Here is a 24,397-nt window from a genome sequence, read left to right on the forward strand (position 1 = left end):
GACGAGTGCAAGGAAGGGTCATGATAAGAAAGCCGCCACACTGAGGACCCTCGGTCTATGGTCAGTCTGTCATTGTAGCAGGAGTAAAATCCTCCCACACTCCGGCTTTTGATGGTCTGTAGGTGGCCCTTCAGTGAGGAGATGATTCCCTCTGTTCTACTCCCTCCTAACTTTCTGTGCAACAGTCAGCCACGCTCCCGTCTGGCCTGCCCTGTCCTATCACTCCATTGTCCATGACCACCACATATGTGTTTAATACGGGGAAGGCCGACACAGCAGCCAGAAATGCGAATGGCTATTCTCAGCAAATGCGAGGTTACCCGAGCCGCAGGATAAATAAACGTGGTTATTTTTCCTTTTTAAAAATAGTTATTCTTTTTTAAGACTTTGAAATACAGTATAAATAGTCTGTATTGAGCACTGACTATAGGCCAGTCTGTGTTAATACTTTACCAACATTATTTCATTTACTATTCATAATAATTCAGTGAAAGACGTATCATTGACCCCTTTGCCTTACAGATGAGAATACTAACATCCAGAGAGACTGTGTGTATGCCATGCTCCCAGAGCTGTAAACAGACCCATGATTTAAACCTTATTTTATTTCGTACAAAATCCATGCTCTTGCGTATTACGCTTTTAGCCTCCAAAATAATAGCATCCACAAAAAGAAGATGAGGAGGAAAAATTGGAAGTACATATTTAATCAGTAATCAAAAGTTCATGGGTCTTGGACAAATACACTCTCACCCCTACCATTCAGGCCTTTCCCAGAACCTGAACATGGCGTTGTGCGTAAAGAGAAGAGACCCAAGTCAAATACAAAGTGTGTGACTGATTGACAGTTAGTGAAGAACAGGACATAATCCTTCAGAAAACAAATGTGAAGTGAACAATTTTTGTGTACTGATGAGGTCTTTCTCGGAAGTCAGAATGTGATATTACTGCTATTATTATTATTTTATTATTACTTAAAGTTTTTTCAAGAGAGAATGGGAGAGGATAATTGAACATCATTTTTTCCTCTTAGACCCTAGCCATCTTGCCTCCCAACATCGCTCTCTTCAAGGACCAACCAAACATATTTTAGGTACTTTCACTTAATTTAGTGCGTAATCCAGTGTATGTGGCCAATGATCATAGTTTAGCTTATTGGTTTATCTCAATACTATCTTTACATCTGGGTGGCTCAGTAGGTTAAGCATCTGCCTTTGGCTCAGGTCATGATCCCAGGGTCCCACATCAGGCTCCCTGTTCAGCGGCAGGGAGGGGAGGGTCAGCTTCTCCTTCTTCCTCTGCCCCTCTTCCCTGCTTGTGTTCTCTCTCTCTTAAATAAAGAAAAATATCTTTGAAAAGAATTGGTGACCTTAGCATCAAATAGTAGCACTTTCACCACTTTCCCTTTATCAAATGTATGTAATGATACCTATCTCGTGGGATTATAGCAATGATGACATTAAATGAGACCATTTATGCAAACATTTTGGCAGATAGAAAGTACTTAAAGATGGGAATATTTCTCCTACTCTGAATTTGTGTCCTTTATTTTATGAGTTTAGTGTGGTGTAGATATAAAAGACAGTTTTGTTATCTGTGATGTCCCCGTACAAACCTTAGCTTAACTTTCTACCAGCTATGTAAGGTTGGGCAAATGTCTTATCTCTCAGAACCTCCCCCTCCTTTTTTGTTGTTGTTGTTGTTGTTCTTGAAAGGAAATAATAGTCCTCTTTTCCAGGAATGCTGTGAGTCTGCAAAATAACGTATATAAAGTATCTGACATATATTTGGTACAGAACAAATGAGTGAGTTTTTTTCTTAGATAAAGTAACTTCTGTCCTATAAAACAGAGCTAATGATTAGGTTTTATGAAGATGCTTTATTGCATGATTATGGATAATTTCAAACATCTAGAGACTTACTTGGGTATCATTTTATGGTTGCTTCATCTAATCCTTTGTAAGCCACGTTTGGGTTTTCTGGGAAGGTTTTAAGCTCCACTACGAAACCAAAGTAAGTCAAGGTACCTATCAGCCTCAGTGACCACTGACCCAGCCACAGGGGCACCCCCAGAACAACTGTAGCCAACTTCTCCCAAAGTCGAAGAAAGGTTGCATGACTCACACAGATGTAGTAGGCATGAGATTACAGGCCGAGAGGAAGAGGCCGGGGCTGTGGGCAGTATATTTGACAGGCTCGTACACTGCAAGCCTTGTTCCGGAGCCCTCACAAAGCACCTCTTTAGGATGAAAACAAGATGTTCTTTGTAAATAAAAGTTCATGCATTTGCGTAATGAAGTCATTTTCCAGCGCTGCAGTAAAAGATACTCTTCTCCCAAGCCCCCTGGGTGAGGACCGTCAGGAGGAAGACCGTGGCCAGCCAGTCTCCATGAAGACAGCTCAAAGAGCGAAGCATTCCATCTTTAGAAAATGAAAAACCTTGCCCAAGCAAGTGGGGGCCCTCCCCCTCTCCCGTCCCCGTGAGATTGCCTCCTTCGGGCTCCAGCCCCTGGAATCCCTTTCCCACTCACTTCCTTGTAAACTAGGGGGCCACGGAAGAGATCTAGATAAATACGGATAAGACACGGGGCACCCTGACTAAAGAAATAAGAGATGTGAGGAAGCAATCACAAAAGCTGAATATTCCCGGGGTCCCTTGGAGAGACTCCAAACTGGGAGAGAAGGGGGAGGGCAGGCCAGGGAAAGGCCCAGAGCTCGGTGTGTGAAATGCCCGTTGGAGTGGGAGGGCCTACAAGTGGAAGGTGAAAAGGGAGTGGTGCGAATGGATGTGGGGAGGAAGGCAGGACAGCGCGGCCCGCAGTCCCCACCCGCCCGGGACAGGAGGTGGCCGGCGGGGCTCGCCCCAACCCCGTCCGCCTTTTGATGCTCAGCCTTAAGCTTCGTCCATCTACACGCCCTTCAGCCGGAGCCCCTGGGGAGAGAGAAAGCGAGAGAGAAAGTGAGAGAGGCGAACGGAGGGGGGAGAAGGGGAAGAGGAGGGAGACGTAAGGAAGAGGGACCCGGGCTGCGCGCTCCCGCTCCCTTCTGGACGAAGTTGCTCCCCGGGCCGCCTTGACCTGCCGCATCTGGACGCGGCGGAGGCCGGGAAGGAAGGGCACGCGAGGCACCGCCGCCCCACGGTGCGGGGGGGGACCGACGAGGACAAGCCGCCGCCGAGTCCCAGGCAGATCCTGCTGGATGTCAGCGGAGAGATGGCTCTGAGCTCAGCCCCGAGCTCAGTCCTGCCGCTGTGGCTCCTCTGGGGCGCCGCCTGCGCCGCCGCCGCCGCCGCCGCGGCCGGGAACGACCACGCTTTTCCTTTTGACATTGAAGGGAGCTCAGCGGTCGGCAGACAAGAGCCGCCCGAGAGCAGCGAGTCCCGCGTGGCTCCCGGAAGCCTGCCGCCTGCTGCCAAGGTACAGTGTCCCTGCCCTTGTCACCCTGCCGCGGCACCTGCGCCCCGCGGGCTGCGGGTGCCACTCGCCTGTCCCTGCCTCTCCCCTCCTCTTTCCCTCCCCCATCCGCCTTGAGAGCGTCACCTGCACCAGGTCGCTTGCGAAACCTGAAGAGTGTTACTTGGTTGAGTTGGATTTGGACGTCGTGCATTGCGAGTTGAGGCTTTGGAACATGTCACTGTTGAAACTAGCAGAAGGGCATGTGTCCTGTGTCCTCGGAGTGGGGCTGCTTAGACTCTCACCTAAGGCGGCAGTGGCACTTCTGTGACTTTCTGCCACTCGCATGTGCCAGGAGGGTCATTTTTGTCAAGCCACAGCTCCTAATGCGTGTGCTCTGTCCCTGGCTTCCTGCTCCTCTGTGATGTTGGGACAATAGAAACAGTACTGCGGACCAATCCTTTTGGCATAAATCAAACAGAAGGTTCTCTGCCAGGGGGGAGAGTGAGCCAGTGACTGAGGGTGTTGGGATGCTACAGAATCTGTTGGGAAGCTGCAGAGCTGATACTTGAAATAGATGGGAGCCATTATATTCCAGAAGCAAGAAGTTGTGATGAAAATCAAGCCCCAGCCCAAAAGTTAAAATGATCAGGATATGCTACTGATGATATGGTTATGCAAAGAGCTGCTGTTTGAATACCTTGTAATAGCTTTGATGTTGAAAGCACAACCAAAATGTAGAAATTGGGTAAAGGAGAATGAATCCAGGCTAAGTGATTTAAGAGTCCCCTGAGCCAAAATGGACAAGAGCATGTCCAGTGCGTGGGAGATGCTAAGTAGGAGGAAAATGAAGTCACCTAAGTTCATGGGAAAGGAAGGAGCAGTGGACCTAACATCTCTCTCTCTCTCTCTTTCTCTCTCTCTCACACACACACACACACACACACTATAGCTATGGTTCCAGCAACTGTAGAACCAAAGCAGTCATGTGGATTGACACCATTTCTAACAAGAACTGAAGTCTAGATTATTGCTATTAATCCTACTAATGGTTAGTAGAGCGGTAATTCTTAATTATTATTACCAAAATAAGGTGCATGAAGATGGTCCTTCTCCAGGAGTAAGCCACACCCATACCCCCAAAAAAGAGGGAAGGGAGGTAGGGCCAGAGCTTACCAACCTCCCACTGCAGTGCTAAAAGTAACTTCTATGTGAAAGAGGGGGATAGACTTCTGCTCAGTTTTGTACTCCCAGGAGTGGGGAGAAGCCAGGCCAGGAGAGTCACCAATCGGAGGGCAGTGCTTCTCCACAGGCTGGGAATTAACACCACCCCCCAACCCAGGGAAGCGTTATTTCCACCTGTTTCTTTGAGCATGGGGAGTCTCAGAATGAAATGCCTGAGAGTAGGGTTGCCCTTTTATTAAGATAAAATACAAGCCATCTAATTAAATTTGAATTTCAGATAGCAACAAATAGATTTTTTGTATATGTCTCAAATACTGTGCAGGATATATTTACAGTAAGAAAATTATTTATTATTTATCTGAAATTCAAACTTACCTAGGCATTCTGTATTTTTACCTGCTAATTTTAAAGAGATGGACACATATAACTTTTTGCAACACTCAAACCACAAAAAATAAGAAAATAATTATTTGATTTTCAGGGAAACTTAAATTCTTGTGGAGACCCTGAGTGATTTCTTATGTACTTATATGCTCAGTGAAACAATAGGAAGGCCGCCCAGCAGAGTGTTTTGGGTGGCAGGCTTTGCACTCTGATGGTCCCAGGTTCAAGTTCCAAACTGCCTGCTCCTTAGCTGAGGCAAAGTACAGATGCCCAAATAACAGAGAAAGAAGCTGAAGCTTAGAGAAAGTATTCATGCCTACTTCACACTTCCTACAGTTACTGTAGAAATTAGCTAAAATATATACAGAAAGAATGCTTAACACAGTACTTGGTATAGCATAAATGCTTTATACATTCTGAGTGTTACTATTAGTATGAACTATGCAGATGATGAAAAGAAACCCTTATTTGGGAATATTTCTCAGAACATTATTTTTATGGCACTATTTTACTTAATATTACTTTGTCTCTGCTCGTCTGTATCTTCCCAACCAGAAAGAATGTCCTAGAGTGGGTTAAATTTGTAATACTGTCAGAGTCTAATAGGTCCAGAATGCCAGTTGAGGCTTTTGATTTAGGAAAACAGAAAGAAGCTATTAGTCATTGCAGAAGGGTCAAAGTATATGAAGTAGAAAGGGTGGGATTGGAGTAATTATGTTCCCACTGCATAGTTTCACATAATACCTCCAGTTCGCCTGCGGTCCCATGGCGAGGCCAGTGGCCCAGCATTTAGATTTCCCATGCTCTTTATAGCCAATAAGGAGACCATAAACCGCATACGTTCTGGAATGTAATAACTTAGTAGAGCCAGTTTACTGAATTGGTTCAGGAGACTGTATTTACATCTATAGACAGAGAGAGAATGGGACCATGGACACATATGACACAATATTCGTGGAAGGTTCGAGATGTGGATGGAGGGACATTCTAAAAATACATTCATGTTATTTGACTTGGAATTATATGAATGGTTATTCTTCAATTTTCCTTCAAAGTGAAGGAAGAAAAAATACTAAGGCAAGCATGGGGCAGTGGGAGGTGCTTGGCTGATGGCCCTCCACGGGCTCTCCCAAGCTCCTCGACAGCAAGGTTTGTGCCCTCCCCACCCCTGGTTACTCAGCTCTGAACACAGACCCCGGTTTCCCGCACACTGCGGTGCCCACTGTGAGTCAGGGAATCAAAGACTTCAAATGCACACCGAGTAAAAGAATGGGGAACACTGACCAACCAAGAAAGAAGGTCCCTCCTTTCCTTCTCAAGCCCAAACATCCCCCAGGATGCAAAGAGTTTGAAGAGAGTAGCACCCACCAGTAACTCTGTGCTAATGGGTAGAATTTTCCCACCTTCTGATTTTTTACAAACAATTTCCTGAGTCCATTATTGCTGAGTTTTTGGCAAAAACAATGATTCTCAATAGGTGGGGGGTGGGCAAAGGGGAAACTGGGTACTTTCAAAAAAGCATATTCACTATTACAATAGTTTACATTTAAGAAAAGAAAGTTTTGATTTTATCATACCCACTCTAGCAAGTAAAACTCGGCAAAAGTCCTCTTCACCAACAGGGATATGCAAAAGAACTGGAGGGCTACAGGGATGGAGGTAGGAACAGTCCCCAAGGAGAGGGTGTCAGAAAGTCCTTGGCAGGAAGGACAGTCTTGTCTGTCAAAAAAGAAGCAGGCATTATAGAAGGTCAAGAACACAAGGTTAGAGGTTGCCACTGTGTGGCTGGGAAGAAGTCCCACACAGAGACTCAGCAGAGTTGGGGGGGGGGCACTCTGCTGGAGGGACAGAGTGGGGGCCGGAGGGATCAAGTGTTGTTACTGCCTTTGGGAGATAATTAAGAAATTAAGGCAAATAAATGACAATATTGAGCTAACTTCTCTCAGAGAGGAAGATGGGAATTTACCTCCTGGTAACCTGACTGGGCTTTGCGGTTGTTGTTAGCTGCACTTGGAGAAAATCAATGCCTCATGCACCACATATGCAAAGGTACCCTGCCCTGGACACGCTTACTTGCTGGCTTTTAAAAAGCACTGTGAACTAGACTCATTCTGAGTAACTTGTCTTCCAGACTTTTTTTATTGCTGGTACATTTTCCTGTGGTCCAATATAATGAGTGCCTTGCCACAAAAGGATTGCTGTATGTTTATTAAAAGGCAGCTTAGATCTCTTTGACTATCTTCATTCCTTTTCCTTATCTTGGGCTCTTACATTGAAAAATGGCCCCATTGGGCGCCTGGGTGGCTCAGTGGGTTAAGCCTCTGCCTTCGGCTCAGGTCATGATCTCAGGGTCCTGGGATTGAGCCCCACATCGGGTTCTCTGCTCGGTGAGAAGCCTGCTTCCCCCTTCTTCTCTGCCTGCCTCTCTGTCCACTTGTGATCTCTCTCTATATCAAATAAATTTTAAAAAATCTATTAAAAAAAAAAAAGTAAGAAAGAAAAGTAAGGAAAAATGGCCCCATGGAATCACATTAAATCACTGGCCTGCGCCATCATTCTATACTGGGGTCAATGGTGCATTTAAGCAACGTGAACCCCCACGTGCAGCCATTAATCCCTTTACTCAGTATCACCCAACAAGCAGGTTTGGAGCCTACCCCATACAGAGCAAAAAGTAGGCACCGGGAAAAGCAGAAAGAAGGCAGAGTCATCTCCCTACCATCAGGGAGGAAGCAATCATAGAACGAAAAATATGTACACAGCCACTCTATAAAGCAGAAGGAGTTAATAATCTGTGAGATTGGCTAGAAGCGGAAGGCCATGGGGGTAATGGGGAAAAAGATTACTCTTGAGTCAGATCAGTAGGACATAGTCGCCTACTCACCAAATACCAAAGAAGGTTCCTGGGAAACATTATTTTAGAAGGACTAAATATAGTAGAGGCTGTAGTAATAATAATAGCATGGCTTGTGGCACACGCTCATTGAGTATTTCCCAAGTGCCATACACCAGTCTAACCTTTCTCCATGAGTTATGTTGTTTTAAAACCTGCTAACAACTCAATGGGACTTGTATAGTTACTGTTTTATTTTGCAAACATGGAAACTGAGGCACAGAGCATTTGCCCACGTACTCTACCTGGTAAGTGCCGCAGCTAGTGAGGAGTTTATAAAAGAAATTCATCTGTACAAGAGTATCTAGGAAAAAAGTGGTTAGGTAGGCATAATTTCAGTAAACATTTTGGGAATTTCTTAAAACAAAGATATATAAAATGTCATTCAAAGACTATTTGTGCAATGCTTGCTAAATGAGTAGTGTATGTTGCATAAAATTTTAGGATTACCAAAGAACTGAGATAACTTCCTTTTCTGAAGCAGTCTGATAGTTACTTTTTAAACTACTCATATAGGAAAGACAAAAAAATGTTCCTGATTTCTACAATGTCCCAAAAAACTACATGTATTATCCTTTGTAATACTCATTAGTGAAACTTATACCCATTTTACAGATGACCGAATTAAGGTTTGGAGATGGTTAAGTACCTTGTCCAAGGTTTCCAAATACCATTCTCTTTTTCCAGCATATCCCTGAGTCTCCCTTCTAGATTTTTTTTTAACTCTTGAGTTTTCTTGTATTCCATTTTCCTTTTATAAGTATATTCTAGTGTGTTTCCTCTACATGATGCTCATCTACATTAGAAGCTCCTGATTTAGATTAATAGGGAGAGAATTCAGAACCGCACCACCTACAGGAATATATGGCCTATCTTACAGAATTTTTATTAAAAAGCTGGAAAATAAATTCCATTTGCTGTAGTTCCAGAGTTCTCGGATTTAACCATAAGTTTGGTTTGTTTGTTTGTTTTATTGTGGTAACATATCTATAACATAAAAATTTTCATTTTAACCATTTTTAAGCAGCATTAGGTACTTTCACACTGTTATGCAATCATTACCACCATACATCTCCAAAACTTTTTCATCTTCCTAAACTAAAACTCAATACCCATTAAACAATAACTCCCCATACCCTCTTCCCCACACCCTGGCAACCGTCATGGCACTTCCTGTTTCTATGAATATTACAATAGTAGATACTTTGTGTAGGTGGAACCTACAATATTTGTTTTTTGTGCCTTGCTTATTTCACTTACCGTCATGTCTTTAAGGTTCATCTGTGTTGTAGTGTGTGTTCTAAATTTCATTACTTTTTAAGGCTGGAGAATACTCTACCGTATGCACAGATCACACTTTGCTCACCCATTTATCTGTTGAGGGACATTTGGGTTGCTTCTAGCTTTCAGCTTCTGTGTATAGTGTCGCTCTGTCCATTGGTGTACACATACTTGTTTTTGGGTTTCTGTTTTTTGGGGTATATACCCAGAAGTGGAAACGCTGATCATATGGTTCAGGAAAAAAACTAAAACTTGGATTCTTATAGAGGCCAAGAAAAACATTACTGGGCAGTGAAAGGAAAACACCCTGAGATTGACTAAGGCCAAAGGAATAGGAGAAGGGTTGTCTCATCCAGAAAGACAGCCACCTCTATGTTGCCAGGTCTTCTGTTACTTTTGTTATTTTTTTTTTTTTTTCCCAAGAGAAAAGAGAATCTGGATTCTTAGGTAAAATTGCTGACTCAATTTTTTTTTTTTTTAAATACCTTGTGGGATGTACATCTGATGGCCCCATTCAGCCCAAGGGCTGTTTATTTGCAGTCTCTGCTTAACAACATTTGAAATTCACCTTTCATCAAAGGTACAATGTGGGTGTCTAGCCAGATGGATGTGCTATGAACTCAACCAACTCCACTACCTCTAGCTGTTTGACTTTGAACAAACTAGTCCATCCTTCAGAGGCTCAGCTTGTTTGATTGTCAAATGAACAGAAATGTATTTGCCTTGCAAGACTATTAAAGTAAAATGTGGAAGCTGTCTCCCAAAGTCTGCCTTCCGTTCCCTGTCTCTTTGGCACCTCTGTCCTCACTTCTTTTCTTCCACTATTTTTACCTATCTGCAAGTTAAGATTTGTTTTATCAGTTTGTTTTTATCTAAATTTGTGCTTCTTTATCTAAATTTGATTACTTCTAGCTTTTCCTTACAAACGTGCTGATTATCCAACACTGGAGAAGAAAGAGACTGTATTTTAACTTTTGTAATTTTTGTATCCCTAACGATTCTGTAAACATACCCTTTCATATGGTGACTAACATAGCATAATAAAAAAAATTTTTTTAAGAAAAAAATACTTAAATAAATAATTTAAATAAAATTAACATAGCCTTTCATCAGTGATAGAATGATTTGAGCAGTAAAGAGAAATGAATGAGTTTTTCTAAAGCCCCCTCAAAGTTAAACAAAAACCCCATCATTGATATGACAAGGTCTTTTTTTCTTTCACCATTAAATTCTCAAATCTGATTTGTAATAGTTTTTTGAAATATGTAATGCTAAAAACACTTCTCTCCTTTTGGGTTTTTCCTTGCTTCAAGTAACCATATAAATATAATGATGACCAGACATAATTTTGAAGCATTTGATTGATTAGAAACCATTAAAATCAGACTACCAGTACATTATTGAGTTCCAAAAGTTGGCATTGCCAAACAATGACTTATTTGTTTTCTGGAACCAGTAAATCTGCTGGTTCATTGAGATGTAGTGACCACAGAGAAGTATATTTAAATATCTACTCCAGCATTTGCCGAAGAGAAGCATTCTTTTTTCAACTGTTTTCTTTTTTGCTCCTAATGTGGTAAAGTTAAATTCTGGGAAATGGTTTACTAAGGGGGAAGCTTAGCCACAGATGTTTGTAATTCCAACTTAAGTTTCCCATCAAAGTCTTAATGAAATTCAGCTGCCAGCAGCTCAGCTCTGAATCTGAGTCTTTTTATCATGAGAAACTTGGGGAAAACAGCATTCCAAGGTTGAATGGTAGTGGGAAAACGTCCATATTCAAGCCCAAATCCCCTGCATAAAGGAAAAAAAAAAAATACATTAAGAAACAAATTCTGTTTTCCAAAAAGAGGAGAAAGGAGTGATCATATTTTGAGTAATATGCAATTTGACCCTCTCTTCACTTCCAGGACTTTCTTAGTTGGTGTGTTGTGTTTTGGAAGAAGCTAAAGATTCAGTGTTTACCTAAGTGGAGTGGAGTACCTACATTAATGGCTCCATGAGAACTGATGCGCTGGAGAGATCTCGTACCACCAAGAGCTGCATGAGCACAGATCTCTCGCAGACCAGACCAGTAATCCACGTCGTATACTCCAGCTAAAAGGACCCTTGCGTGCAGTGTAGGCTTTGTGCATGTGTGTTTATTTTGAAATCATGCCCTCCATTAGCTGAAGTGGCATGATTACTTTAAAGGAAATTAGAGAGTCTAGAGATCAGAGATGTCTTTAGTAAAACTGGCCTCAGAGGTGACCGGGTAGATGCAGTCATGTTGTCTGTTTACATAGTGAATTGCAACGTGTCCTTCTGCACTACACACAGCTCTGTAAAGTCAAATGCCGGCCCAAAGGAATGTGTACTAGAGACTCCGGCAGAAGGCAAGAGAAATGCCTGATGAGCCTCAGACCATGGGACACTAGGGCTATGAAACCCTCTAGAATGACAGCAAGAGCCAGAGCACACATTGGGGACCCCGGGCTTAAAACTGTGGCTGGACTCTTCTTCCACAGTAGTTATTCCGCGATGCCTTTCAAGCTTCCAGGCCACACAGGGTGTGTTTCCCCCTTAAGGAACAGTGATACAATTTGACAAGCTAAGAGTGCCCTAAATGTAACCTCTTTCCCTGCTGACATGCCGTGAGTCCTGGGAGTGGCAGAGTGATTCTGTCATCTGTGATTCTGTCAATTCCCGGGCACAGGTGAGGAGCCAAACGCGTGTTATTTGGAGACTGAACCGAGTCTGAATGCCGGAGATGAGCCAGTGTTTGCGGTGCATGAATAATTGCCTCATTCTGTATTGTTCCCTTGGAACTGTTGTCTGTCATTATCAATGCGGGGAGACACCCTGCAATCCCATCTATAAGAGACAAGCCCGGAAGCCCCTACTGCAGCCCAGAATTCAGCATAAAGGAGGCCTGTGTGAATGCGGAGCCAGTGGGTGTTTATTATTGGATGGATAACTCTATTATACCTTGCGGGGCAAACCGTAAATATCCAAGAGATCATAGAACGTTAGAGCTAGAAAGAGAGTTTAGAGATTCGGCCTTCTCATTTTGTAGATAAGGAAACGGAGTCTCAGGTGGGAGGCCGTTGAGGATAAAAAGCTCATTCATTAGCAGCAGTGGCAGGAGCTCTGTCTCTCACTTCCAGCCTTATACTCTTTGAAATTGTTTCAGTAGACTTGATATATATATGTATATCATATATATCTATATATATCTTAAAGATACGCATATCTTTAAGAGAAAAATTGTTTGCTTCTAATATACTATTATTCACTTTACTCTTTATGGTTTCCATTTATAAGAGAAATGCTCTGTAGGAGAGTCTCATGGAATTCAGTGTAGTGGCATAAGTCCTGGAATGTAGTCCGGAACCAACTATTCTGCTTCTTGGCCGTACCAACAACAACCAGATCGCCTCACCTTTACCAGTCAGAGGACCCTGGACAAGTCCCTTCACCTCCTGGGCCCTCAATGTCTACAGTTTAAAAAAAGTAAATCAAAATAAGCAAACAAAAACAAGGTTATTTCTAACAACAAAATTCTAGAATTATCTCATAAATAGATCAGAACTTACACTTGTTAAGAGGAAGCTGGCTTAAGCAACAGAATCACTCAGAGGCACAATGGCTGTCTGAGTTAGAAGCCCAAGTCTGAGGAGCCTAGAGCCTGAGGGAAACATAGGGTCCTGATCTGGGGGTGGGGGAAGGGAGGCTTTGGTGGGTCTTTCCCCTGCTTCCTAACAACTCCATGTGTGGGTCTAAGGGTGGCCGCAGGACAGAGCACCAGCCCAGACGCAGTCAGTCATGAGACTTTCCAAGGTGACATACCGAGATCCGATGAATGCCAGTGGTCCCCACACCTAGGTTCCTGTGTGCTGCCACCTGCCCCATTCAGACCCTTCAGGATGACCCTAAACTGAAACTCTACACAGAGACACAGGAAGGATGACATTGGAAGAAACGAGGGACATGGAGAAGGGGGGAGGGGAGGCCTAAGTCCTCGCATCTCGTAACAGTTAAGGGACACGTGACTAAGTCCAGAGAGGAGAATGTATTTTCACTCAGTGCCAAAGGAAAGGAAAGTTGGCGATGGACTCTTGATTTGTTGTAAACATCAGCTGAAATCACTGGGTCACTGGTGCATAGCACAGATGTCGACCGAGGCTTCACCGTCAGGTAAAGAGGAAGCCTGACTTGATAACCTGCTCTAGGCTGGGCAGAACGTGACCTTTGGAAGCAAATATTTTCAGGGACCTTTCTGAAAGTCAGAATCACCAGGGTGTAAGGGACCGTGGTGGGTAAACACCCTCATGGTGGCTCGCTTCGGGGAACAGGGGTTTGGGGGGGAACAGGCATCCAGATCACTGTAACCCAAAGTGCCGCCCAAGGAAGGTGGCATCAGGTCACAGAGCCTGGCCTTGGAGCTGCCGACTCTCAGTTGCACCCCAGAATCAGAACCCGCATTTTCACCAGCCCCCCAGGTTGTTCCAGTGCACATGAAGGTAGGAGATGTGGAGCGTCTCAAAGGCAGCTGGGCTTGAATTTTAAAGGACTTAGAGGAAATTGAGAATCCAGAAAAGGGAAGCTTTTTTCCTGTAACTACGGGGAGGCCTAAAATAGAAACCCAGATCAGGGCTGCGTGAGGCTAGGAAGAGGGCTCACAGGCCCACACAGGTAGTCCCTGCCCTGAAACACTGCCCTATAGAATAAAAAACAAGTTCAAAGCCAAGGGCTGTTTCTGGGAATGCAGAGAAGCTGAAACCGTGGCCCACACACCATTAGGTGCTTAGGAAAGGGTTTTTATGAACTGATAGGGAAGGTTGCCTACTTCCCAACACCCTTAGCCTAGAAACGGGACCCTGGAGACTCTTTATCCTTGAGGGAAAGGGAGGGGAGGCAGGGGAAGAATTTACTTGTTGTGTCATCTGTTTCAAAATAGGGTGTTGCTCAGACTCTTCAGGAAATAGTGGAATTGTAATGTTCCCCTTGCCAATAAGGGAAGCTTTCTAATTCAGGATTATGTGTCTTCAGGGAGTGAGAAGTGTGGTCTTTGTCCTCGGCTAGAAAGATGCTGTTCAGAGACACGGTAGAGCTAGTTCCACAAAATGAAAATTGTCAAGACTAAGGCTCCAGCAGATCCAGTCCTACAGTGACTGAGATCTGCAGGGAAGGGCTCTTGAGAAGGGCTCTGTGTCTCTCCTGTATCAGACAGGGCATCTGCCTCCTCCTAGAAGAATCCTGATCTCCTCAATGCAGCCTCAGCCCCGAGGGGGGATGTTTTATAAAAGCCATGAACCCCTTCAGGACAGCTAGCTGGCTGATTTCAAAGATCCTTTTAGCTTTAACTCTTAAGCATTTGATTAGCACTTACTGTGTCCTAGGCATTGTTTGAGGCATTTTATGTGTATTATTAATTCATTTATTCCTCATAACCTAAGGAGGAAGACACTACCATTAATACCATTTGACACACAGGGAAACTGAGTCACATAGAAGTTGAGTAACTTGTTCCAGATCACAGCTTAGAATCTGACTCTCCAAGTTCATCATCTTTATCCTACACCGACCTTCTGACATCAGTGTTTCTAAATCTCAGAGTACCGACAGCACTCCATTAAGAAGGGTCCCAGCATCATCCAGGAATGTCAGAGAGGTCTTAGTCGTTGTCAGGTCTATAAAGAATACTTAAATTACTGATAAGTGTATATTTTGGGTTTGTTGTTGTTGTTGTTAGAAAGTAAACTGACATCATCACTTCAGTAACAATGAAAGGTTCTTCTTTGGACATAATAGAAATAAAAATGGACATAATTTCTGAATATGTATGTTTTCATGTTTTGCCAGCTCTGCGGAGCATTGATCATTTCAGTGGGATCCTGAGTTTACCTTGCGGATCTACAACTGAAAAGAACTCGGTTGAAGGATAAGGCAAGAAACCGAAATGTGGTCAAAGCAGGACCTTGGAAGAAATGATTAGAAGAACGATGTCAGTCATAGAAAACCAAGTGAAGGTTTAGAAACAGTTTACCTCTTAAAAGTTTTCATTATAAATGGCAATATTAAAAAGGAGTTTAGTAACAGAAAAGATTCAAATCAGACCTAAACGAAACATGGGCTATTAACTCCTTTCCTAGAAAACAACAGGTCTGATAAAAGGGAGTTACTCATTCAGCATGAAAGGTTTAAGAACCAAGTGCTGAGAACACCATCAAGCTACGGACGGGTCCATCTGGAACAGACCCTGGTGGTCTCTGCCCTCCTGGACTAGGAGAAGAGCTATACTAGTAGTCACGGGAAATGCATTGTTACCCTGGGAGAACGGAAGGTACGACATTAGTGTCCCCCAAATTTTCATACTCAAGAATGTCAACTCTTTCTCCTATTCCTCTGGCTTCATGTTTTGAAATAGGTTGCCTGTTGTATTAGTTTTCTAGAGCTGCCATAACAAAATACCATGAACTGGAAGGCTTACATAACAGAAACTTATTTTCTCACAGTTCTGGAGGCCAGAAATCCAAGATCAAGGGGCCATCAGGGTTAGTTTACAGTGAATCCTCTCTTCCTAATTCACAAGTGGCCGCCTTCTCTCTGGCGCCTCGCCTGCCCTTTATTCTGTAGATGTGCAGAGAGGGAGAGGGCTCTCTCGGTGTCTTCCTCTTGCATAAAGGCACCAGTCTGTCAGACCTTACCCTTAGGACCTTAGATAACCTTTATTACCTTCCAATGGGCCCTATCTCTACACAGAGTCACATTGGGCATTAGATCATCAACATAGGACTTTGCAGGAGACATAACTGAGTCCACAACACCTACTAAGTGAAGTGTACTAAGCAATAACTCATTGTTAATGGGACAAATTACTTAATAACTTCAAAAGAGAGCTTCTGATAAAATAAGATAATCAGTATTACATTCAGGCAAAAGCATAAACACACACAAAAATTTCCCATTTCGTATTAGTTGTACATGTCTTATGAGTGTGTCATAATTAATGTTAAGTAGATATTTTGAAATAAGGATATAGTGTCAGGCTCTATATTGCCCTCCTGCAAGCCTTAGGTGTCCAAGGACCTTTCACTGATCAGCCTCAATATCTTGACTCTCTTATTTTTAGAAATAAAAGAGTGGTACTACTTCAGTGAGTACCATGTATGTTACCAAGACAAATAAAACACAGTCGAAGAGATGAAACAAGTACACCAGTAGTGTAATACAGCAAAACTGATACGTTACAAAAACTCTTCGAGGGTATAGAAGAAAGAATCATTCCTGGTGGGAAGCTCACAGATGACATCATGGGAGAACTGGTCTTTGAGTTAAATCTTAAAACTGAGGGAAATTCAAGGGGAGGGCACAGGATGAGTAAAGACGAAAGACAAGGGTTTCTTCTAGAAAGACGTAGAGTCTCAGCTGGTAGGACTATCCAACAGGGAGCCATTGAAGATTGAAGAGTAGAAAAGAAAATCCATGAGAGTTGTGCTTCCAGATCGACATTAATCTGGAAACAGGCTATTAGATACATTGGACAGGAGGCAGCCGAGAGACTGGAGTCAGAATCGCCTTTGTTGTGCATTGGTAGTTATCCAGGAGAGAGCGAGAAGGGCCTAGATTTGAATGGCGGCTAGTCCAAAAAGGACAGAATAGATGCTGGGGTCATTGCAGAGATTCTATGAAGATGAATGTTTGCTGTATGTTTGGAGAGCAAGAGTGAGAGGGAAGTCAGAGGTGCTGCTCATGTTTGTAGAGATGCATCACATCAGGGGAAGAAGATCTCTGTGGAGACATTCTAACGCAAGACCTGCTCCAACAGTGACTTTCAAGCTGAGGCTTTACCAAAATGGCCTGCGTATAATTTGGGGGGAGGGAAGTTGGGGCTTTGTTTCCTTCAGCCGGAGCATCTTCTTTTTTTCTTTTTATCTGTTTTATAGGTGAATTCCACATGATATTTCACAGGGAACAAAAAGGAGACCACTAGTGTTTGAGAATCACTTGGCTGAGGGCTCCCACGCTGATATTCCGAAGCATGACAGTTCTCCAAAATGTTACCCCAAATCTTGTTCCCATCCATGTCTCCTATGCCGCTGCCCAATGGTGCACACACCTGCCTTGGGGCCAGCCAGCCTGCTGCTTGTGCAGAGCCCCTGACCTGCTGGCTCCTCTGAAGCAGCCTGCCTAACGATCAGGAGCTCGAAATCTCCAAACAATTGATACTCCTCTGAGGGCTATTTTTATGCTTCCTGTTCCTTGTCTGAAGATATTTTTGGCCCCTTCTTAGGAAATAAGGAAATTCCTCTGTTGTCTCGGTTATTACCTGGGGTGCTGAGGACAACAAACAAAGGAGTTTTGGAAAGAGGATACGGTGGTAGTGAGGAGACCAGCGAACTGGTATCTTTTGATCCTCACAGGAATGGTCAGATGTTTGCTCGGCTGCTTTTTTTTTTTTTTTTAATCCAATTATTCCATTGCCATACACATCATCTTCTTCCAAACTACAGTTTCTAACCTACACTCTGAGCTAAAAAAAAAAAAAAAAAGATGGTTCTTACTTAGTCTTACTATTCCCTCCCTCCACAAACTATTGGACCTATCTGTGGTCCTTTGTCTCCAAAGGTCAAAATGCCTCCACATAAATGTTATGTTTATGAAAAGAGAAAAATATTTTAAAAATGTACTTTATCTTCACTTTCTCACTTTATTAAAAATAGTGATATCTTAAGAATTTCACAGTGTCATGAAGGCAAACTTCAGCCTCTTTTGTTTAGGACGTTATATGCAGAACATGAAGGGAGAATTGATCTTCCAATGAGTTAGGAAAGCTCTCTGTATCTCTCATCCCATAGCTTCAAGAGTTCGGCTTTTAAAAAGCTATTGATGGGGCGCCTGGGTGGCTCAGTCGGGTAGGCCACTGCCTTCAGCTCAGGTCATGATCCTGGGGTCCTGGGATCAAGCCCCACATCAGGTTCCTTGCTGAGCGGGGAGACTGCTTCTTCCCTTCCTGCCATTCCCCTGCTTGTGTTTGCTCTCTCCCTCTCTCTCACTCTCTCTCTCTGTCAAATAAATAAATAAGCTTAAAAAATAAATAAAAATAAAAACTTATTGATATCAGGGGCATCTGGCTGCCTCAGTCAGAGGAATGTGAGACTCTTGATCTTGGGGTCATGAGTTCAAGCCTCACATTGGGTGTAGAGATTACGAAGAAAAATAAATAAGCTTTTAAAAAAGGCTATTGATAGAGGACAGATGTTATTCACAACTGCCATGTATTGGGATTTCCAATGACTACTAACTCAAATGAAAAATAATGTTAATACGGACAAAGCTTTCATGGTTTACTAGGCTTATCCCTACATATTTCCACCTTTATTCCTTGCAGCCATGTTACAAACCAGGCAGGCCAGTCAATACTAACCTAATTTACAGAAACATGGAGATGTCCAATGATTTTTCCAAAGCCTCATAGCAATTAACCTTACTGAGACCAAAGGAAATTTTATACAATTATAGACTGTGGAGATGGAAGAGCCTAGGAATCATTAAACCGCTAATGTCAATGAAAGAGAAGGAAACCAGAGCCACAGCAGGTTTCTAGACCTGGGGCCAGAACCAAGTTTTCTGACCCTTGGAACAGTCCTCTTATCCTGCACCAAAGCATGGATGCCAACACCAGAACCAAGACAAAGGATGAGGAACACCTGGTGACCCGTGAGTTGAGACATGAAAGTTGCTGGATCAGACAAAAGCATACCCGTGTTCACTTTCTTATTATGTCTTATGCCACCACATTTGTCTTAGTCCTGAGTAATTTAAGTACTATAATATTAGAAGTTCTCTTGGGCTTTTGATCATGGTACTTATCCCAATTTTGAATTTAATTTATAACCATATCATTCATACCTTTTCTTTCATTTCAGAGATTTTTGCCCCATTGAGCTTTGGCCCCTTAAATTATCACCAGTGCTTAGAAAGAAGTCTTTCAAGGGCATGATTTCAGAATTTCTGGCTAACGTTTTCTGATGGTCATAAAAAATAAACAGCACATCCTGGATCTTAAAAGGAAGAAAGAAAGAAAGAAAAAAAAAAAAAAGATCTATTTCAAAAATGAACAATGACCCTTTTGTTTCAAAACAATTGAAGAGCTAATTTTAAAAATTCCCAGACCACATCGTGTCTGCCATTCCCCCTGCAACACGATCATCATTCAGGTTTCCACATGACTTTAAGAAATTCCCCTGTCGTGAAATAAAACAATAGTAACATGAGAAATTAACAAGGAAAATGAAATGTGGGAGAGCACCGAAGTGCAATCCTCTGGCAGTCACACCCCCGGGACCTGCCCAGCCCGCTTTGGAACAGTTGAGAGTTTCAGCCTCCCCACTTCATCAATACCCGTTTTTCAAATAAAATCTGCCAACATCCAGCGGAACTGCAGTTGGTGAAATCCAGGGACTGTCCTACGTGTGGCATCTGCTCGGATGTGCCCTGATTTGAATAGTGAGTGTTTCAGGGGTTGGGGCAGCACCTGTGGTCAGCAAAATAGGAGTGTGTACAAGAGGCAGGACAGTTTGTAACTGCTGCCCACTCCGTGGTCCGTTTTCCAAATGAGGGGTGCTGTCATCCCACGTCTTCTCCTCTGGTCTTTGATGTGAGGAGGATCCTCAGTATGGTGAGAGTGATACTGTATTTATGTGATAGAAGTATTTTTGTAGGGTTAGAGTAATAATCTTTATGGGGGAAGTATAATGTTCTTTGTAGGGTGTTAAAAATCTCTTGGTTTTATTGAAGGGGTGAATTCTTCTTACTCTCAAAGAGTATTTGTGATGATTTTGGCAAGTGAAGCATATTTTTCCCGTGATCTGTGTTTTTGGATCTGTAGTATTTCAGTGAAAATAACCATTTAGGAGTTTGGGGTTGGGTTTTTTTTTTTCTTTTCTTTTTTTTTCCTGTAGAACATCTTTTTGTCTGCTCTTCCATTTTAATTATTCTGAAAGCTAACAAGTCCAGGACTCTTTTTTTAGTTTTAGGACATTATATCTTCATCTCAGATAATCTAAACTGTGTTTTGATTTTCCTTTGATTACAATCTCTCTCCTTTTTTTTTAATCTGCTAACATAAGCTCATATTTGACTAGAAGATTTGCTTTCTCCTCAAGTTCATGAGTCAGCATAGATTTCCTTCAAGCGTAGTTCAAGTCATCTAAGAAATTCACAGACTTCAAAAAGGGAAAAAAAAAAAAAACTGAAATAGTCGTTGAGGCCTTAAATGAGGATAGTTTTCTGCTCTATTTCAACTGCTCAGAGACCAAGCTATTGACAACAGAGTATTGAAAAAGAAGTTCACCAGGTTCTTGCTTTAATTCTTGATGGGTTCTAAGTAAATTAAATCAACCTTACAGCTACTCAGAGGGCCAGAAAATCAGGTGTGCAAAACCACCAAGCCTCAGGCCATTTGGTCAGGCCACCCTCTAGGTTCCTGTTCTTTCTTTCCTCGTTGTGGGTATAGGGAGTTTCTAGGGATTGAAGGGTGTGTCTAAGCCATATGCTCCCATGTCAAGAGTTCAATTTCTGTGGAGAGAGAATGAGGCCCAGAGATCTGAGAATTCACTTTACCTCTGTCTTGCCATGCAAGCCCCAAACCTACCACCATTCTTCTGCTCATCTCACTGTGGGGAAATTTCACTAGATAACAGAATGAAAAAGGATAAAATAAAAATACTCTTTTTATAGTTGAATGGCATTCTCCCTATGCATAAATTATAACTAGGAAATTATTGTCAATTCCAAACTTCCTAAGTTTAAAGCCACATGAGAGTCAGCCTTGGAGTTCTGGTGAGCACTAAGAATTATTGAGGCTTTTAGTCATACTTAACACTTACTTCAGAGTTTAGGGGATGGCTCCAATGTTATCTACAATGTTTAGAGAGAGAGAGAAGTGTCTCTGTGGGAGTATAGTGTAAGCAAGAAGGTTGCTGAAGATGTCACTTGAGTTTAATCGTGATATGAAACTAATCTTTCCAAAAAAGGTCCCAGAAAGTAGGAAAAATAGAAGGTCCATCTGGTGCCTTCACTGAGGTAGATTACCAGGAATGAAAGCTGTCTGCTTTGAGCAGTAAAACAAGGGAAGGCACAAAAGGTTGAGCCTCTGCATCTTATGGGGAATGACTAAAAAATGCCGAATGCTTTTCCAGGATTTCAGCTTTAGCTTTCCTTCCTTCAAAACAAAACAAAACCCACTTCTACCTAATAGTCACCACCTCTGAAGAACCACTCTTGATGTACACTCCCCCACTCCCATGTTAAAAGTAATCACTCCTTCATGCTCTCAGCATCTCTCTGCCTCTCCTCTTACATTATGATTCTTAGTACATTCTTCCCTACCTTATGGTAAGATACATATGCCCCCATTAAGCCTGTGGAGACCAGCAGTGTCTGTGATTCATTTTCTGATTCCCCAAATTGCCCAGCCAAGTGCCTTCAGTATGAAGGGCTTAAAAAAAAAAAAAAAGTTTATGCATCCATCACTTAACTCTTAAATGCATGCCACACCCTAAACTGGACCCCAGGTGAACAGTGGTACATGAAACAAGACAGAATGAATAAATGACCATACCAAATGCTGAAAGCCAAAACAGTGCTGAGATTTTCGTTTGTGGCATGTGTACGTTCTGACATAATTCAGTCTATAATCCTGACGGCCAAATCGACATTCAACTTGACATCAATAGTGAACCATGACGTCCCTAGGCTCTTCATTCCAGGCGCTCTGCACTGCGGGTGAGAATGCCTTTTAAGCTAAAAGCTTTGTCTTTCCCACTGTATATGGAAAAATTGACTATGCGGTTTCATAGAGAAGGTCTAGCGAAGAAATGTTTATATTGGAACCAGCCCCATCTCTAAATCTGGGCTTGTTGCTGAATGGTATTTTGTTTCCTTGGATCAGGGAAGGGGTCTGGAAACATCTGTAACTAAAGTATTGTTTTAAAATCAGCACAGTTTTTCCCCCTCAAATGATAGATAACAGAATTACTTTAAATCAAACACGCTCAGCCTCCCCCTTTATTTCCTTTCCTAAGTGTGTATTATTTTGTTGTTAGGAGCGTGGCTGCACACAGAATAGATTGGTAGCGTTTGAAGCATCGTCTGCTCCTTTGCAGTCATTTTCTTTTCATGTTACTTCGTATACTTTACCTTCACTTTTATAACTATGCTTGAACAGAGTAGCTATCAGGATTATCGTTGTTATTTGGGGCCAAATTTTAAATGCTGCAAAAAATATCAGATTGTAAAGTGATTCTGAAACTATCCTCAAAACTTACTGAAAAAAAACTATCCTCAAAACTTTTACTGAAAAAACTGTGCAGATTATTTTGCCATTTATAAATATAAACAAATGAAATAAAGTTTTAAATTGGGCAGTATTTTACCAAATTACAAAATAAAATGTTGGGAACAAATCCCCAAATAACAAGAAACAATCCCAAATAACATGAAAAGAGTGGAAATTTTATGCCAATTTTGAATATCATTCATGTTCTAGAAAGAATTAAAGTGGTTTATGGAAAGTTCATGATCTTAAAATTAAAGTTTTGTTAGTATAGATTTACCATTTGTTGGAAAAGTTTTTTGTTTTGTTTTGTTTCCTTTTAAATTAACTCCCCACATTATGGAGCTAAATGTTCAGTATGTTCTAAATATTCCTTTCCCATGCTTTCTATAAGTACTTGGTGTTTGATGTATTTGTTTATTTATGAACTGTTTGAAAATGGCCCTGTCATCAGAGTCCCTGAACAGAATTTGATCTGGCCCTGAAGATTCATTCTTCTGAGATTTTTAGGAGCTTGACACGTAGCAGAGATGTAAAATGTTTGTTTCACAAATTCGACCTCTCAAGTTCTACAAATTTACAAATAAGAACACTTGGAGGGAGAGTTTCATTGTCCTTTGTCTCATAAAATTTGTTTTATAAAATATATCAGTGACAATGTGTAGTTTCAACAAGCATTGCTAAATTTTGAGCCTGTCCCAAGCCCTCTGTGGGATTTAGCATCCTGCAGTGCTAAAGGACAAAGGTGTTGGTTTCATGGCTCCATCAAAATTACAGAGATGGTATTTTATTAGAACAATTTATGGGTCATAGTCTTCCTGTTGGTTGGGGCCAGACATGTCAAGCTGCCATACATTCTTCCCAACCAGACATCTGCTTCTGACTCATAAGGGGAAACACCTGCACACATTACTGATGTATATTACACAAAGGGGCATCCTTTCCCAAGGCCCATTGTCAGATACCTCAAATGGAATGAGGGAGTGTCAAGGACACAGCTGGATGTCATACAATCCGCTTCTAACAAGGGTTGTCATCTACACTATTTGCTTCACAGTCCATTTCCATCTGCACTACATAGAAACTGTTAAAAATTGAAACACCAGCTACAAATTACTATATTTAAATTAATAATAATTGCCATATGCCAAATCAGGTCATTACAAAGGGCTGACGGGCAACGTTTCCTATCCTGATTGCGCGCCACCAGCAAAACAAACCTGAAAAAGGCTTAAAAGCATCCTCTCCCATCACCTACTCCCACTTCTCCATCCCACCCCACACCTACCCCTTCACCCACCCTGCCTGGGGAGTGGTATTCATACATTTTGATGACGTCACCAGTCACCTGCAAAACAAGAAGCTGGTGCTAGTGGGATAACTTCAGTGAGATTCTTGACACGTCGGATAACCATGAGCAGAGTCTATTTTTTATCCCAAGATCGACCTGTGAAAGGCAGAGGAGGACAGTGTGGGCCTGTCGGTAGCCCCAGAAGAGATGCAAGCTTCCACGATACCCCTGCAATTCTCAACATCATTTTCTTCATCATCATCAAGAAGTGTGCTTTAGTGGAAGGAGCACTGAGGGTTGCACTGACACACTCTAGGCACACAACTTCTGATAAGTCACTTATTTCTCTAGGTCTCAGTTCTCCCACATTTAGAAGGAGGGGCGAGACAAGGGAATCAGTAAGATCCTCATTAGCCCTTAAGTCCTGTGATTCTGTACACCAGCCTACATTGAGTGCATCTATGTCAAGAACCTGCTGTGCAAGGGATTAAGCATACAGTGACAAATCAGACGAATCCAGTTTCTGTTCTTGGAAGGTTCAGTCTTCTGGGGAGGAAAGGCAGTGAACTGGTAACTTCAGGTGTCATTGCTGAGCAGTGTGCCATAGAGAAAGAGTGACGGCCCCCAGCGAGGCCCCCAGTTAAAACAGACCA

General features: G+C 42.4%; 1 protein-coding gene and 1 long non-coding RNA gene across 3 annotated transcripts in view; one reads left to right on the forward strand and one right to left on the reverse strand.

Annotated features, from left to right (window-relative positions):
• Window positions 1-1,859: 1,859 nt before the first annotated feature.
• LOC309865524 lies at window positions 1,860-3,217 on the reverse strand. Its single transcript, XR_014312145.1, has 2 exons — window positions 3,082-3,217; window positions 1,860-2,932 (listed from the first exon to the last, which is right to left on the reverse strand). It is a non-coding gene; the product is annotated as an uncharacterized lncRNA (long non-coding RNA).
• Window positions 2,930-24,397, forward strand: part of LAMA4 (laminin subunit alpha 4) — a 145,654-nt gene continuing 124,186 nt past the window's right edge. For both annotated transcript variants that reach the window (XM_082731914.1, XM_082731915.1), the window contains exon 1: window positions 2,930-3,416. In XM_082731914.1, coding sequence (XP_082588040.1) covers window positions 3,213-3,416 — 204 coding nt within the window. In that variant the 5' untranslated portion in view covers window positions 2,930-3,212. The remainder of the gene's footprint in view (window positions 3,417-24,397) is intronic.

This window comes from Mustela nivalis, assembly GCF_964662115.1.
Source record: "Mustela nivalis genome assembly, chromosome: 5".
Taxonomy (NCBI): domain Eukaryota; kingdom Metazoa; phylum Chordata; class Mammalia; order Carnivora; family Mustelidae; genus Mustela; species Mustela nivalis.